The 13,839-nt window shown below is 48.8% G+C and overlaps 1 protein-coding gene across 1 annotated transcript in view; it reads left to right on the top strand.

Annotated features, from left to right (window-relative positions):
- The window catches only part of CAPN5 (calpain 5), a 97,003-nt gene that overhangs the window by 66,283 nt on the left and 16,881 nt on the right, over window positions 1-13,839 (top strand). The window contains exon 4 of the mRNA XM_081002125.1: window positions 12,504-12,712. Within this exon, the coding sequence (XP_080858251.1) occupies window positions 12,504-12,712 (209 nt within the window). The remainder of the gene's footprint in view (window positions 1-12,503; window positions 12,713-13,839) is intronic.

The raw sequence follows: 13,839 nt of genomic DNA on the forward strand, positions 1-13,839 counted from the left end.
TAGTCATGCTGGCCACATGTCCCGGAAGCTGTACGCCGGCTCCCTCGGCCAATGAAGCGAGATGAGCGCCGCAACCCCAGAGTCGTCTGCGATTGGACCTAATGGTCAGGGTTCCCTTTACCTTTACCTTACCTTTATATGCTAGATGGTAATTTATGGACCTAATAGGTATCTCAAGCCATTTGCACATGTTGACATGCAACCAGTCCATGCAGAATGGAGGCACTCTATATATAAAAAAGGTAAAGGACCCCTGACCATTAAGTCTAGTCTCGAACGACTCTGGGGTTGCAGCGCTCATCTCGCTTTACTGGCCAAGGGAGCCGGCCTTTTTCCACATACAGTTTTTCCGGTCATGCGGCCAGCATGACTGAGCCGCTTCTGGCGAAACCAGAGCAGCGCACGGAAACGCCGTTTACCTTCCCGCCAGAGTGGTACCTGTTTATCTACTTGCACTTTGACGTGCTTTTGAACTGCTAGGTTGGCAGGAGCAGGGACCGAGCAACGGGAGCTCATCCCGTCATGGGGATTCAAACCGCCGACCTTCTGATCAGCAAGCCCAAGGCTCAGTGGTTTAGACCACAGTGCCACCCACGTCCCCTATATATAGAAATGAGCAAACCAGTGATATTTTAGGGAACAGGCTAGCAGGTGGCGCACATTACTTACATCATAGGAGCCTGCAAAACACAAAACACTGCTGTATGTAGGTTTTATTTTATTTGTTTTTTATCTTATATTTTGGAAATGTACATCCAGTGTTTTTTTCCTTTAATTTTTTTGTGGGGGCCCCAAGAGAGTGGGGCCCTAAGCTGTAGCTTGTTTAGCTTATACGTAAATCTGGCACTGACCGCCAGAGTACTTGAAAGAGGCTGTTTTGTCTCCCCTTAACTTTTTTTACGCAGGGGTCTGGTAGTCAGGTACCCTGAATGCAGAGGTTTGCGATTAGGGGGCACAGGGGGGGGGGATATTTTGCTTCCAAAGCCCTTCTGAGCTCACATCCGCATGGTACCTTTGAAGCATTCCGGCTGTAGCTTCCACCAGAGATTCCAGAGATTTTTTATGTGAGAATGTCGGGAATTGTATTTTTAAAAAAAACAAAAAACCATTTCTTTCATTTTTAAAAATCACAAAGAAAGCATCAATTAAACATTACATCCAAGTATTCAAAAATAAAAGTAAAAAATACATAAAAGGGAAAATATAAAAAGGGGGGAAGGGGAGGGAGAGCACAAAAAAGAACATGTACACAAAATTATTCAAAGGATGCAAACAGTAATTTGAAGATCCTATATGCCAGGTTCTCAGAAAGAAATACATTTATAATCTTTCTTTTCTTTCTTTCTTTCTTTCTTTCCTTAAGTCATTATCTTTCTGTTCCGGAAAACTAGTTTCAATCCCTGCTATATTAGTTGACTTCCCTCGATCTCTCTGCAGCTTCAACACTTCTCTTAAGTAACAAATATTCTGTATTTATTTATTAAAATCAAGGTTTTTTTCCGGGAATTGTAGTCCTGTGAGGGGTTACCTAACAAGTCTCAGCATTCTGCAATTCCCGTGATTATTATTTTTTTGAGGGGGGAAGCCTTGACAGGCCCTCTCTCCCTGTTGAAGACAGCAGAAGTATTTTTTATGGCTCCAACTGATTTTTACACTTATTGCACACTGCTTAGAGGCTACAGTGCTAAGCGGTATGTATTTAAATAAATAAATGCAACGCCCCAGAATCTCTGACCATTGACCATGCTAGTTTGGGGGGGTGGGATGGATGGGATTTCTAGTAATCCACCGACATCTGGAGTGGCACAGATTTGCCCCATCCTTGGTCTGCAGCGACATTTGCCCCTGAGATGCAGATGTGGCTCATTGGGTTTCTAGGGGTCGTGGTCACAAAGCCACTTCCGAGCTTGAGAGGAGGTGGGGTTGCGGGCTTCACACCCTCCCCACGTGTGCAGGGGCCGGCTCATAGCCCCCGCGAGACTAGGGGAATCCTCGGACGCTTCATCTCCCTTGCCAGCCGATCGGCTGGCCCGGGAGGCGTGGCCCGCACTATTTAGGGCCGGCGCGGCAGAAGATTTCCCTTTTCCCACGCTCCAGCTGATCAGGTTTTCCCACCCGCCTGCCCTTTAAGGTTTCCCTTTGACCTTGCTATGGACTTCGGTTGGTCGCCGTCAAGGGGCCTGGTACGAATTTTTTACCACTCGGCAAATTGGCACTGGCCATTGGGTTTTTCGCCTACCTCGTAGCAAATTGTCACAACTTTCTCGGCATTGGCGGTTAGGCATTGGTAAGGGTATTGTTATGCAGATGGGGGGGGGAAAGCGCCATCACCTTCCCCCATATCGAAGGGTAGTCCGAGAAAGGATTCTGGGGGGGTGTTGCCCCGTCCGAAGCCTATGGAAGTGTGGGCCTAAGGCACACTCCCGAGCAGTGACCCCGGGGGAGTTGATGTGCCTCAACAGGACTCCCCCTACTGGTGGTTAACCCTTGCCGGTCTTCAAGCAATCAGGCTGAAGCCGGTTAGTCGATAGGACCAATGTCTAAGCCAATACCGCTCAATTCCTGCAATCAATAAAGTTGTGGCCTATTTTGCCCATTAACCTAAAATACTGCTGTCTTGTGTCTTTATTTCTGAGGGGGAGGCGGGAACTCGCCACGCAACGATCGCCGTGCAAAAAAAGATCAGCACATTCACTTTAAACTCTCCTTCCTAGAGGAGAGGAATTCCTTTAGCAATCTGAGATGACGTTTTGGTTTCCTCCCTGGGACTTCGTAGTCCTTTGCTTAAAACATAAAAAATGCCTTAAATTCACTTTAATTTTAGATTGGGGTTCTTTTAGAAAGCGATACTTTAAAAAGTCTTGTTGTTGTTTTCTTACACCAAAAAATCATTTTTAAATTTATGTTTGATTTGATTTTTTTAGCGATTTGCTCCATTTCACCATGTTAAGGCTGTCCTTTGACACACAGCTCAAATATTTTTGCATTTAGCGAACGGTTACAAGAGTGCAGAGCTCTGTTTTTAATTGAAACACACCCACCCATGCAGTGAATCTTTCTCCCCCTTTATTAATATATGGCTCTTGGATATCGGCATCAATATTAAACAGATTTCTTCTCCATATGCCTCTCTCTGGCATTGAGTGGGGCATATTTCTTCTGTATTTACAATGCATCAGTAGCTAATGGACTAATGGACCTTTCAGGGGTTACGTTTACAATGGATTTGCCCCCTTTCTCTGACCGCAAGAAGCTATTAGCGATTCCACATTTGCTTTTATCTAGATCTCCCTGAGAGAGGGCTAGGAATCTTTCAGCCAGTCATTGCTAGTATATCTGGCGCTGCCAAGAAAAGCGTTTTTACCCTGCCCTTCGGCCGAAAAAGATTATTGGAGCCATTCGCAGTTCAGTAACAAGCAAGGCCATCTCTGCCACTCAGGCATAGGTAAAGGTAAAGAGACCCCTGACCATTAGGTCCAGTCGTGGACGACTCTGGGGTTGCGGTGCTCATCTCGCTTTATTGGCTGAGGGAGTCGGTGTACAGCTTCCGGGTCATGTGGCCTGCATGACTAAGCTGCTTGTGGCGAACCAGAGCAGCGCATGGAAATACCATTTACCTTCTCACCAGAGTGGTACCTATTTATCTACCTGCACTTTGATGTGCTTTCGAACTGCTAGGTTGGCAGGAGCAGAGACCGAGCAACGGGAGCTCACCCCGTCGCGGGGATTCGAACCGCCGACCTTCTGATCGGCAAGCCTTAGGCTCTGTGGTTTAACCCACAGCGCCACCCGCGTCCCATGCCACTCAGGCATACAATCTAACAAAAAGGGGGAAATGAATGAGGAAGAAAGAGGGAAACAAGCAAACTTGGGTTCTTGGAGTGACTCACGGTCCAGTAACAAACAAGACCATCACAGGCTCACAATCTTAAAAAAAAAAGGCACGACACAAAAGGAAAAAATAATGAGGAGGGAAGAGGAAAACAAGGAAACTTGGGCACTTCATTTTTGATGCGGCCAAGATTCTTACAATAAAGGTCTTGACAGACCCCAACAAAGTTGTCGACTGCTGCAGTAACCTTCCTCGGTGCAATGCAGCTGGAATTTATTGATCTTTGCTCTTCTGGCTGGAATCTGCTGGTTCCTTTGTCCTGACCCCCATAGCGGTTCCAGCGTTAGTCAGCGAATATGCCTGGAACATTTTCCAAGGCCCAAACCATAGGGATGTGTGCTAAGTCCCTACCTGTATTCATTGTATACGTACGATTGTGTATCATCTGACCCGTCTACTGCAGTTATTAAGTTTGCAGATGACACCACCATAATGGGTTTAATAACAGGTGGAGACAAATCAGCGTATAGAGGGGAGGTCCAAAAAATATCTCCATGGTGCCTAGGGAACAACTTGCACCTTAATATCAGCAAGACAAAGGAGATGGTGTTGGACTTTGGGAGGAAGAGAGGAGAACTAGCCCCGCTGTACATCGGGGAGGGCTGTGTGGAGAGAGTCTCTTCCTTTAAATTCCTAGAAGTTTATCTCAGTGAAGACCTTAAAGGTAAAGGTAAAGGGAACCCTGACCATTAGGTCCAGTCGTGACCGACTCTGGGGTTGCAGCGCTCATCTCGCTTTATTGGCCGAGGGAGCCGGCATACAGCTTCCGGGTCATGTGGCCGGCATGCCTAAGCCGCTTCTGGCAAACCAGAGCAGCGCACGGAAACGCCCTTTACCTTCCCACCGGAGTGGTACCTATTTATCTACTTGCACTTTGACATGCTTTCGAACTGCTAGGTTGGCAGGAGCAGGGACCGAGCAACGGGAGCTCACCCCGTCGCGGGGATCCGAACCGCCAACCTTCTGATCGGCAAGTCCTAGGCTCTGTGGTTTAACCCACAGTACCACCCGTGTCCCACTGTTGGTTCACCTAAAGGTAAAGGTAAAGGTACCCCTGCCCGTACGGGCCAGTCGTGTCCGACTCTAGGGTTGTGCGCCCATCTCACTTTATTGGCCGAGGGAGCCGGCGTACAGCTTCTGGGCCATGTGGCCAGCATGACTAAGCCGTTTCTGGTGAACCAGAGCAGCGCATGGAAACGCTGTTTACCTTCCCACCAGATTTATCCCGCCTATTTATCTACTTGCAGTTTTACATGCTTTCGAACTGCTAGGTTGGCAGGAGCAGGGACTGAGCAACGGGAGCTCACCCCATTGTGGGGATTCGAAACGCCGACCTTCTGATCGGCAAGTCCTGGGCTCTGTGGTTTAACCCACAGCGCCACCCGCATCCTTTAGTGAAGACCTTACTTGGAAAACAAATAAAACCCAGGTGGTTAAGAAAGCCCCACAGAGACTCCATCTCCTCAGAGTATTGCGGAAGAACGATGTCAATCAACATTTGATGATCTCCTTCTATCGGTCCTACTGCATCACAGTGTGGTACGCTGGTTTGACATCATCTGATAGGAAGTGCCTACAGAGGGTGGTGAATACAGCACAAGATATTATGGACTGTCCCGTGAATCCGCTGGATGAAATAGCGGAAGAACGTTGCCTCAGGAGAGTAAGGAAAATTCTCAGGGATGATTCACACCCTGGCCCGCACTTTCTTGATCTCCTGCCCTCGGGCAGAAGATATAGAAGCATGATAGTCGCACCAACAGGGTAAAGAACGGCTTCTATCCGTGGGCTGTTAGGCTGCTGAATGAAAAGATAACAACAGGGCTACTGACTTTTGGGTTTGGTGGGTGTGCGTCAGTCAACGAGGGGAATTAAGACTAAGAGAGCTGAGTGGGGGGTGCTTGTGTAATCTCACTGTATACAAGTTGTACAAGTGACAATAAAGTATTTCAGTTCAATTTCAATTTCAATACTGCTTGGTTGTTTTTTCCCCCAATGCAATGCCTTTCGCGAGCCCAAGGCATCTTGCAAAAACAATGCAAAATTGACCCGCCTGGAAAGAGAAACCAAGTTAACAAGCCGAGCATGGCAGGTGGAAGAGATTAAAAGTGTCACAAAAATAGAGGCCAGCGAGATCAGTTCCTGAGAAACGTAAAAGGTCTCCCACCTACTGTGAAATGCTTTCCTGGAGGGAGGGATCCAGTGGATTCCCTGGGGTTTGGAATTACACCATGCAGCTGCAGCAATGGGCATAGACTGTTCACTAAATCTGACCAGCTGCACTTCAGATGATGGTGGTATAGAATCATAGAATAGGGGAATTGTAGAGTTGTAAGGGACCCTGAGGATCATCTAGTCCAACCCCCTTCAATGCAGGAATCTCAGCTAAAGCATCCATGACAGATGGCCACCCAACCTCTGCTTGGAAACCCTTGGGGTCTCATCAAACCCTACAATTCTATGATCTGATTGGATAAGGCAGGCTTAAGGTGGTCCATGAAGTTTATGGTCCTATTCGGTGGGCTGGTGTGGAGGACTCCCTGGTCCTGAATGGGGCAACTGTGCCCTTGAAGGACCAGGTGTGCAGCCTGGGAGTCATTCTGGACTCACAGCTGTCCAGGGAGGTGCAGGTCAATTCTGTGTTCAGGGCAGCTGTTTATCAGCTCCATCTGGTACACAGGCTGAGACCCTACTTGCCAGCGGACTGCCTCGCCAGAGTGGTGCATGCTCTAGTTATCTCTCGCTTGGACTACTGCAATGTGCTCTACATGGGGCTACCTTTAAAGGTGACCTGGAAAATACAACTAATCCAGAATGCGGCAGCCGGACTGGTGACTGGGAGCGGCCGCCGAGACAATATAACACCGGTCCTGAAAGATCTGTATTGACTCCCAGTACGTTTCCGGGCACAATTCAAAGTGTTGGTGCTGACCTTGAAAGCCCTAAATGGCCTCGGTTCAGTAGACCTGAAGGAGTGTCTCCACCCCCATCGTTCAGCCCGGACACGGAGGTCCAGCTCCAAGGGCCTTCTGGCAGTTCCCTCACTGCAAGAAGTGAGGTTACAGGTAACCAGGCAGAGGGCCTTCTCGGTGGTGGCGTCTGCCCTGTGAACACCCTCCCAGCAGATGTCAAGGCAATAAACAACTACCGTATTTTTCGCTCTATAGGACGCACTTTTTTCCCTTCAAAAATGAAGGGAAAATGTGTGTGCGTCCTATGGAGCGAAGACGCCATAGCCCCGTGACCCTCTCCCGGCTGGAGAGGTGACTGGCGGCTATGGCAAGAGCCTCAATAGCCGCCCGTCACCTCTCCAGCCGGGAGATGGTCGTGGGGGGCTGCTTTAGCCCCGCGCGCGCTCTCCCGGCTGGAGAGGTGAAGCGCGGCTATGGCAAGAGCCTCAATAGCCGCCCGTCACCTCTCCAGCCGGGAGATGGTCGTGGGGGGCTGCTTTAGCCCCGCGCGCGCTCTCCCGGCTGGAGAGGTGACGGGCGGCTATGGCAAGAGCCTCAATAGCCACCCGTCACCTCTCCAGCCGGGAGAGGGTCGCGGGGGGCTGCTTTAGCCCTGCGCGCGCTCTCCCGGCTGGAGAGGTGACGGGCGGCTATGGCAGGAGCTTCTATAGCCGCCCGTCACCTCTCCAGCCGGGAGAGCGCGCGCGGGCACCCCGCGACCCTCTCCCGGCTGGAGAGGTGACGGGCGGCTATTGAGGCCGCCCGTCACCTCTCCAGCCGGGAGAGGGTCGCAGGGCTGCTGGAGAGGTGATGGGCGGCTATAGAAGTTCCTGCCATAGCCGCCCGTCACCTCTCCAGCCGGGAGAGGGTCGTGGGGGGCTGCTTTAGCCCCGCGCGCGCTCTCCCGGCTGGAGAGGTGACGGGCGGCTATGGCAAGAGCCTCAATAGCCGCCCGTCACCTCTCCAGCCGGGAGAGGGTCGTGGGGGGCTGCTTTAGCCCCGCGCGCGCTCTCCCGGCTGGAGAGGTGACGGGCGGCTATGGCAAGAGCCTCAATAGCCGCCCGTCACCTCTCCAGCCGGGAGAGGGTCGCGGGGGGCTGCTTTAGCCCTGCGCGCGCTCTCCCGGCTGGAGAGGTGACGGGCGGCTATGGCAGGAGCTTCTATAGCCGCCCGTCACCTCTCCAGCCGGGAGAGCGCGCGCAGGCCCCCCCGCGACCCTCTCCCGGCTGGAGAGGTGACGCGCGGCTATTGAGGCTCTTGCCATAGCCGCCCGTCACCTCTCCAGCCGGGAGAGGGTCGCGGGGCTGCTGGAGAGGTGATGGGCGGCTATAGAAGCTCCTGCCATAGCCGCCCGTCACCTCTCCAGCCGGGAGAGGGTCGTGAGCGGCTGCTTTAGCCCCGCGCACGCTCTCCCGGCGGGAGAGGTGACGGGCGGCTATGGCAAGAGCCTCAATAGCCGCCCGTCACCTCTCCAGCCAGGAGAGGGTCGCAGGGGGCTGCTTTAGCCCCGCGCGCGCTCTCCCGGCTGGAGAGGTGACGGGCGGCTATGGCAGGAGCCTCTCTGCTGCGCCTTTCCGCTGCTCCCTGACCTGCTCTTTGGGGCTGGTGGTGGGCTTCCCCCCGCCAGCCCCAAAGAGCAGGTCGAAATGAACCTGAAGCCTGGAGAGCGGGAGGGGTCAGTGCACACCGCCCCCTCTCGCTCTCCAGGCTTCCAAGGTAGCCGCCTGAACGCACCTTAAACGGCACCTTGTTTTAGAGCGGGAAAACAAGAGGGGGAAAGTTCTCCCCCTCTCTGCGCAGCGCCTCCTGCCACTTCGCTGAAGGGGCGCTGGGCAGAGAGGGGGAGAAATTTTTTTTCTTGTTCTCCCCCCTCTAAAACAAAGTGCGTCCTATTGTCCGGTGCGTCCTATGGTGCGAAAAATACGGTATTTTACTTTTCAAAGACAATTGAAGGCGGCCCTGTTTAGGGAAGTTTTTAATGTCTGATGCTGTATTGTTTTTAATATTCAGTTGGAAGCTGCCCAGAGTGGGGTATAAATAATAATAATAAGTACCCCAGATGGGCGGGCTATAAATAATAAATTATGATGATGATGATGATGATGATGAAGAAGAAGAAGCCAAATACTTCTTAGAAACAGATATACTTCCCCCCTTTTATTTCTGACATAGAGGTGAATATCAATGCTTCTGTAGCACCATCAGCACACAAGAGGAAGGCATTGTTACGGGTCAGCAAACCCCAAAATTTGCAGGAACACAGAAACACAAATCTTTAGGGAAAACAGTGAAGGCTCGGTGTGTTCAACGTCTACAGAATACCAGCTGACCAGTGGTGGGGATGGAATGGAGTACGTTGAGAAGAAGCACTCATTTTATCACGGTTCCCCATTGTTTTTAAGATGTTCCCAAATTGTGTCCTTTTGCCAGCAAGCCTCCAAATGGGGCTTTCTGGAGCCACCTGCAGGCAGAAAGTAAGTACAGCATGTGAAAGAAACACTGGCGATCGATTGATAGGATTAATGTAGAAGATGATTTGCTGATGGGCAAGGAAGAATGGTCCCTTAAATATTGCACATTGGAAAGAAGATAAAGTCCCTCTCCAGAGAAGAATGGCAGATCAAGTTGATGGATTATGACGAAATGGCTAAAATGACCAGAAGAATCAGAAATCAGGAAGACCAACATTTTAATATGGAATGGGGAATTTTTTTATATAATTTATCTTAAAAACCATTGTAAGCAGTTAAAATCATTAGTAGGATTGGAATAACACTTGTAGTTTAATGGTGAATTTTGTTGTTGTTTTTTTTTTTAAATATTTATTGGGGTTTACAATAAAAATAAATATAATGAACAGTATAACAAATATCTTAACATAATTTCACATTTTCTTTGGACTTCCTCACATCTCCCGCTCCCACTTTCATCATTATAACTTTTTACCAGCAATTTATTATCTTATTTGCATTCTTATATCCCATCTATGTATTTATAATCTTATAATTCTCAAAAAGGTTTATATTTTCTCAATCTCACTTATTATCTTAAATCTTCTAAGTTAGTGGTGCTCAATTATTTATGATCTAGCATCCTGCTTATCATTCACTCAAATTACAATGTTTTTGTAAATAATTCTTAAATTTCTTCCAGTCCTCCTCCATCTTCTCTTCTCCCAGGTCACGGATTCTGCCGGTCATCTCGGCCAGTTCCATATAGTCTATCAGTTGCATCTGCCATTCTTCCAGTGTGGGTAGATCTTGAGTTTTCCAGTGCTTTGCGAGAAGTATCCTTGCTGCTGTTGTTGCATACATAAAAAATGTCCGGTCCTTCTTTACCACCCCTTGGCCGACAATGCCCAAAAGGAAGGCCTCTGGTTTCTTTGTGAAGGTATACTTAAATACCTTTTTCAGTTCATTATAAATCATTTCCCAGAACGCCTTCACTTTAGGGCAGGTCCACCAGAGGTGGAAGAATGTTCCTTCACTCTCTTTACATTTCCAGCACTTATTATCAGACAGGTGGTATATTTTTGCAAGTTTGACTGGGGTCATATACCATCTATATATCATTTTCATTACATTTTCTTTCAAAGCATTACATGCAGTAAAATTCAACCCAGTACTCCACAACCTTTCCCAGTCCTCAAACATGATATTATACCCAATGTCCTGCGCCCACCTTATCATAGCCGATTTCACCATTTCATCTTGTGTATTCCATTTTAACAGCAAGTTATACATCCTTGAAAGTACCTTAGACTTTGGTTCTAACAGTTCTGTTTCTAGTTTCGATTTCTCCACCTGGAACCCTAGTTTCTTGTCATTTTTAAAGACTTCTTTAATCTGAGCGTAATGTAACCAGTCTCGCACTTTATCCTTCATTTTCTCCAAACTCTGCAATTTCCAGTTGTCAGTTTAATGGTGAATTTTGGACACAATGGAGAGGTAAAAGATTTGGATTGTTATAAAAGATGCAGGAGGAAATGATTAACAACAGGACCCACAAAGGGGAGGATGGAAGTCCAGGTGACTCCCTGGAATCTTGTTTTTAATGTTGTATGTTGGATATGTGATTGTAAAATTTTAATCTGAAAAACAAAATAAGTAAATTTATGTGATAAATATTCCACATTCCCTCGCACATTCTATATTAACTGTGCAAGGTTCAAGCTCCCATTAATGGGATTTTTTCTGGAAGCTGCAGCATACTAATAGAATTCCCTCTTGCCCTTGTAATTTAAGGAGCCCATGTGGTGTAGTGGTTAGAGCAGGCATAGGCAAACTCAGCCCTCCAGATGTTTTGGGACTACAACTCCCATCATCCCTGACCGCTGGTCCTGTTGGCTAGGGATGGTGGGAGTTGTAGTCCCAAAACATCTGGAGGGCCGATTTTGCTTATGCCTGGGTTAGAGGGTTGGATTAGGACCTTTTTAGGCCGGGGTTCAAATCTCCACTCAGACACCATGCGCCAGTCACGCTGCCTCTCGACCTACCTCAAAGGAGGGAGATTAAGTGAGATTAAGTTGCGGGGGATTAAGTGAGGAGAAGGAAGAACCACATCTGCCACCTCAAGCTCTTCGGAGAAGAAGGCAGAATGTTAATGCAATAAATAAACAACTAATGATAATAGTAATAATAATAATAATTTATTATTTATACCCTGCCCATCTGGCTGGGTTTCCCCAGCCACTCTGGGCGCCTTCCAACAAAATATTAAAATACAATAGTCCGTCAAGCATTAAAAGCGTCCCTAAACAGGGGTGACAGCAGTCACGAAATTAAAAGATGCCTGCTTCTTGGGAGAAAAGCAATGACAAACCTAAACAGCATCTTAAAAAGCAGAGACATCACCTTGCCAACAAAGGTCCGTATAGTTCAAGCTATGGTTTTCCCAGTAGGGATGTATGGAAGTGAGCTGGACCATAAAGAAGGCTGATTGCCGAAGAACTGATGCTTTTGAATTATGGTGCTGGAGGAGACTCTTGAGAGTCCCATGGACTGCAAGAAGATCAAACCTATCCATTCTGAAGGAAATCAGCCCTGAGTGCTCACTGGAAGGACAGATCCTGAAGCTGAGGCTCCAATATTTTGGCCACCTCATGAGAAGAGAAGACTCCCTGGAAAAGACCCTGATTTTGGGAAAGATGGAGGGCACAAGGAGAAGGGGACGACAGAGGATGAGATGGTGGGACAGTGTTCTCGAAGCTACCAGCATGAGTTTGACCAAACTGCGGGAGGCAGTGGAAGACAGGAGTGCCTGGCATGCTCTGGTCCATGGGGTCACGAAGAGTCGGACATGACTAAACGACTAAACAACAACAAAACAGGGCTGCCTTCAGATGCCTTCTAAAAGTTAGACAGTTGTTTTTCTCTTTGACATCTGGTGGGAGGGCGTTCCACAGGGTGGGTGCCACTACCGAGAAGGCCCTCTTCCTGGTTCCCTGTAACTTGGCTTCCCACAGCGAGGGAACCGCCAGAAGGCCCTCGGCGCTGGACCTCAGTGTCCGGGCAGAACGATCGGGGGGGGGGGAGATGCTCCTTCAGTTAAACGTACCCCACTCTAGTGATATAATGCACTTTAATTCTAAAAAAAATGCTGGCAAACTCTGCTCGACGGCATAGGTACCTAACATGTCTCTTTCCTTCTCCCCGACGCAGGTCATCCCAGACTGGAAGGAGCAAGAGTGGTCGGCTGAGAAGCCGGAGAACTATGCCGGCATCTTCCACTTCCAGTTCTGGCGGTTTGGCGACTGGGTGGACGTGGTGATTGACGACCGCCTGCCCACGCTGCACAACCAGCTCATCTACTGCCACTCCAACTCCAAGAACGAGCTGTGGTGCGCGCTGGTGGAAAAGGCCTACGCCAAGTGAGTGAGGCAGCGTGGACTAGTGGTTAGAGTAGCTGGGCTACGACCTGGGAGACCAGGGTTGAAATCCCCAATTGCCCATCACGAAGCTTTCCAGCCAGGGAAATGACTCCCACCTGAAGTCCTGGGGGGCTGCTGCCAGTCAGTGTAGGCCTCACTGAGTTAGATGGACCGGAGGTCTGACTTGGCAGCTACCTGTTGCGTTCCTCTGGTTGTGAAAACCAGGCAGCATTCTCCCTATTTTGAGGGGCAGGGGGCTTATTGGGACATTGGCATTAGTATCTTTCCCTCTCCCTCACACTGCCCAACCAGCCATCTTTTCTTAAAAAAAGGTTGTTTGGCTATTTCTTTTCTGGATGACCTGGCCAGCAGCCATCAGGTTTCTCTGTAATACAGTGGTGCCCCGCAAGACGAATGCCTCGCAAGACGGAAAACCCGCTAGACGAAAGGGTTTTCCATTTTTGAGTTGCTTCGCAGGACGAATTTCCCTATGGGCTTGCTTCGCAAGACGAAAATGTCTTGCGGGTCTTGAGATTTTTTTTCCGCTTCCCCCCCCTTTATCTAAGCCGCTAAGCCTTTAATAGCCTTTTAGCAGCTAATCCGCTAAGCTGATAAGCCTTTAATAGCCGCTAAACCACTAATAGCGCTAATCCATTAAGCCGCTAATAGGGTTGCTTCGCAAGACGAAAAAACCGCTAGACGAAGACACTCGCGGAATGGATTAATTTCATCTTGCGAGGCACCACTGTACCTCAATTCCTGTCTCGGCACCTAGACCATCATGCCCTGACAGTGTGGCGCCCTGGATACACCGTTGACAAAAATTAAAAAGATGCGAACTCATATTTCCCACTTGTTAACAAAGTCACTTCAATGACACAGAAAGAAAATAAATCCCAAAGGTAACTTGGCTGAGGAAACTGAACAAATCAATATACAGTAAAATTTGAGGAGAACCAAACAGAGGTTTTTGTCTTTCGTGGTTCAGGCCTTGTACGTAGCCAGGAAGACATTCAGTCAGACGTACAGAGAAAAACCTCCCTCAGAACGATGCAGCAAATCCGAACTCTGTTTGGCCTGGCTATTAATCATTGCCATCACCTCCCTCTTGGTTCCCTGAGAACAGA

This window comes from Podarcis pityusensis (assembly GCF_964106645.2).
Source record: "Podarcis pityusensis genome assembly, chromosome: 4".
NCBI classification, from domain to species: domain Eukaryota; kingdom Metazoa; phylum Chordata; class Lepidosauria; order Squamata; family Lacertidae; genus Podarcis; species Podarcis pityusensis.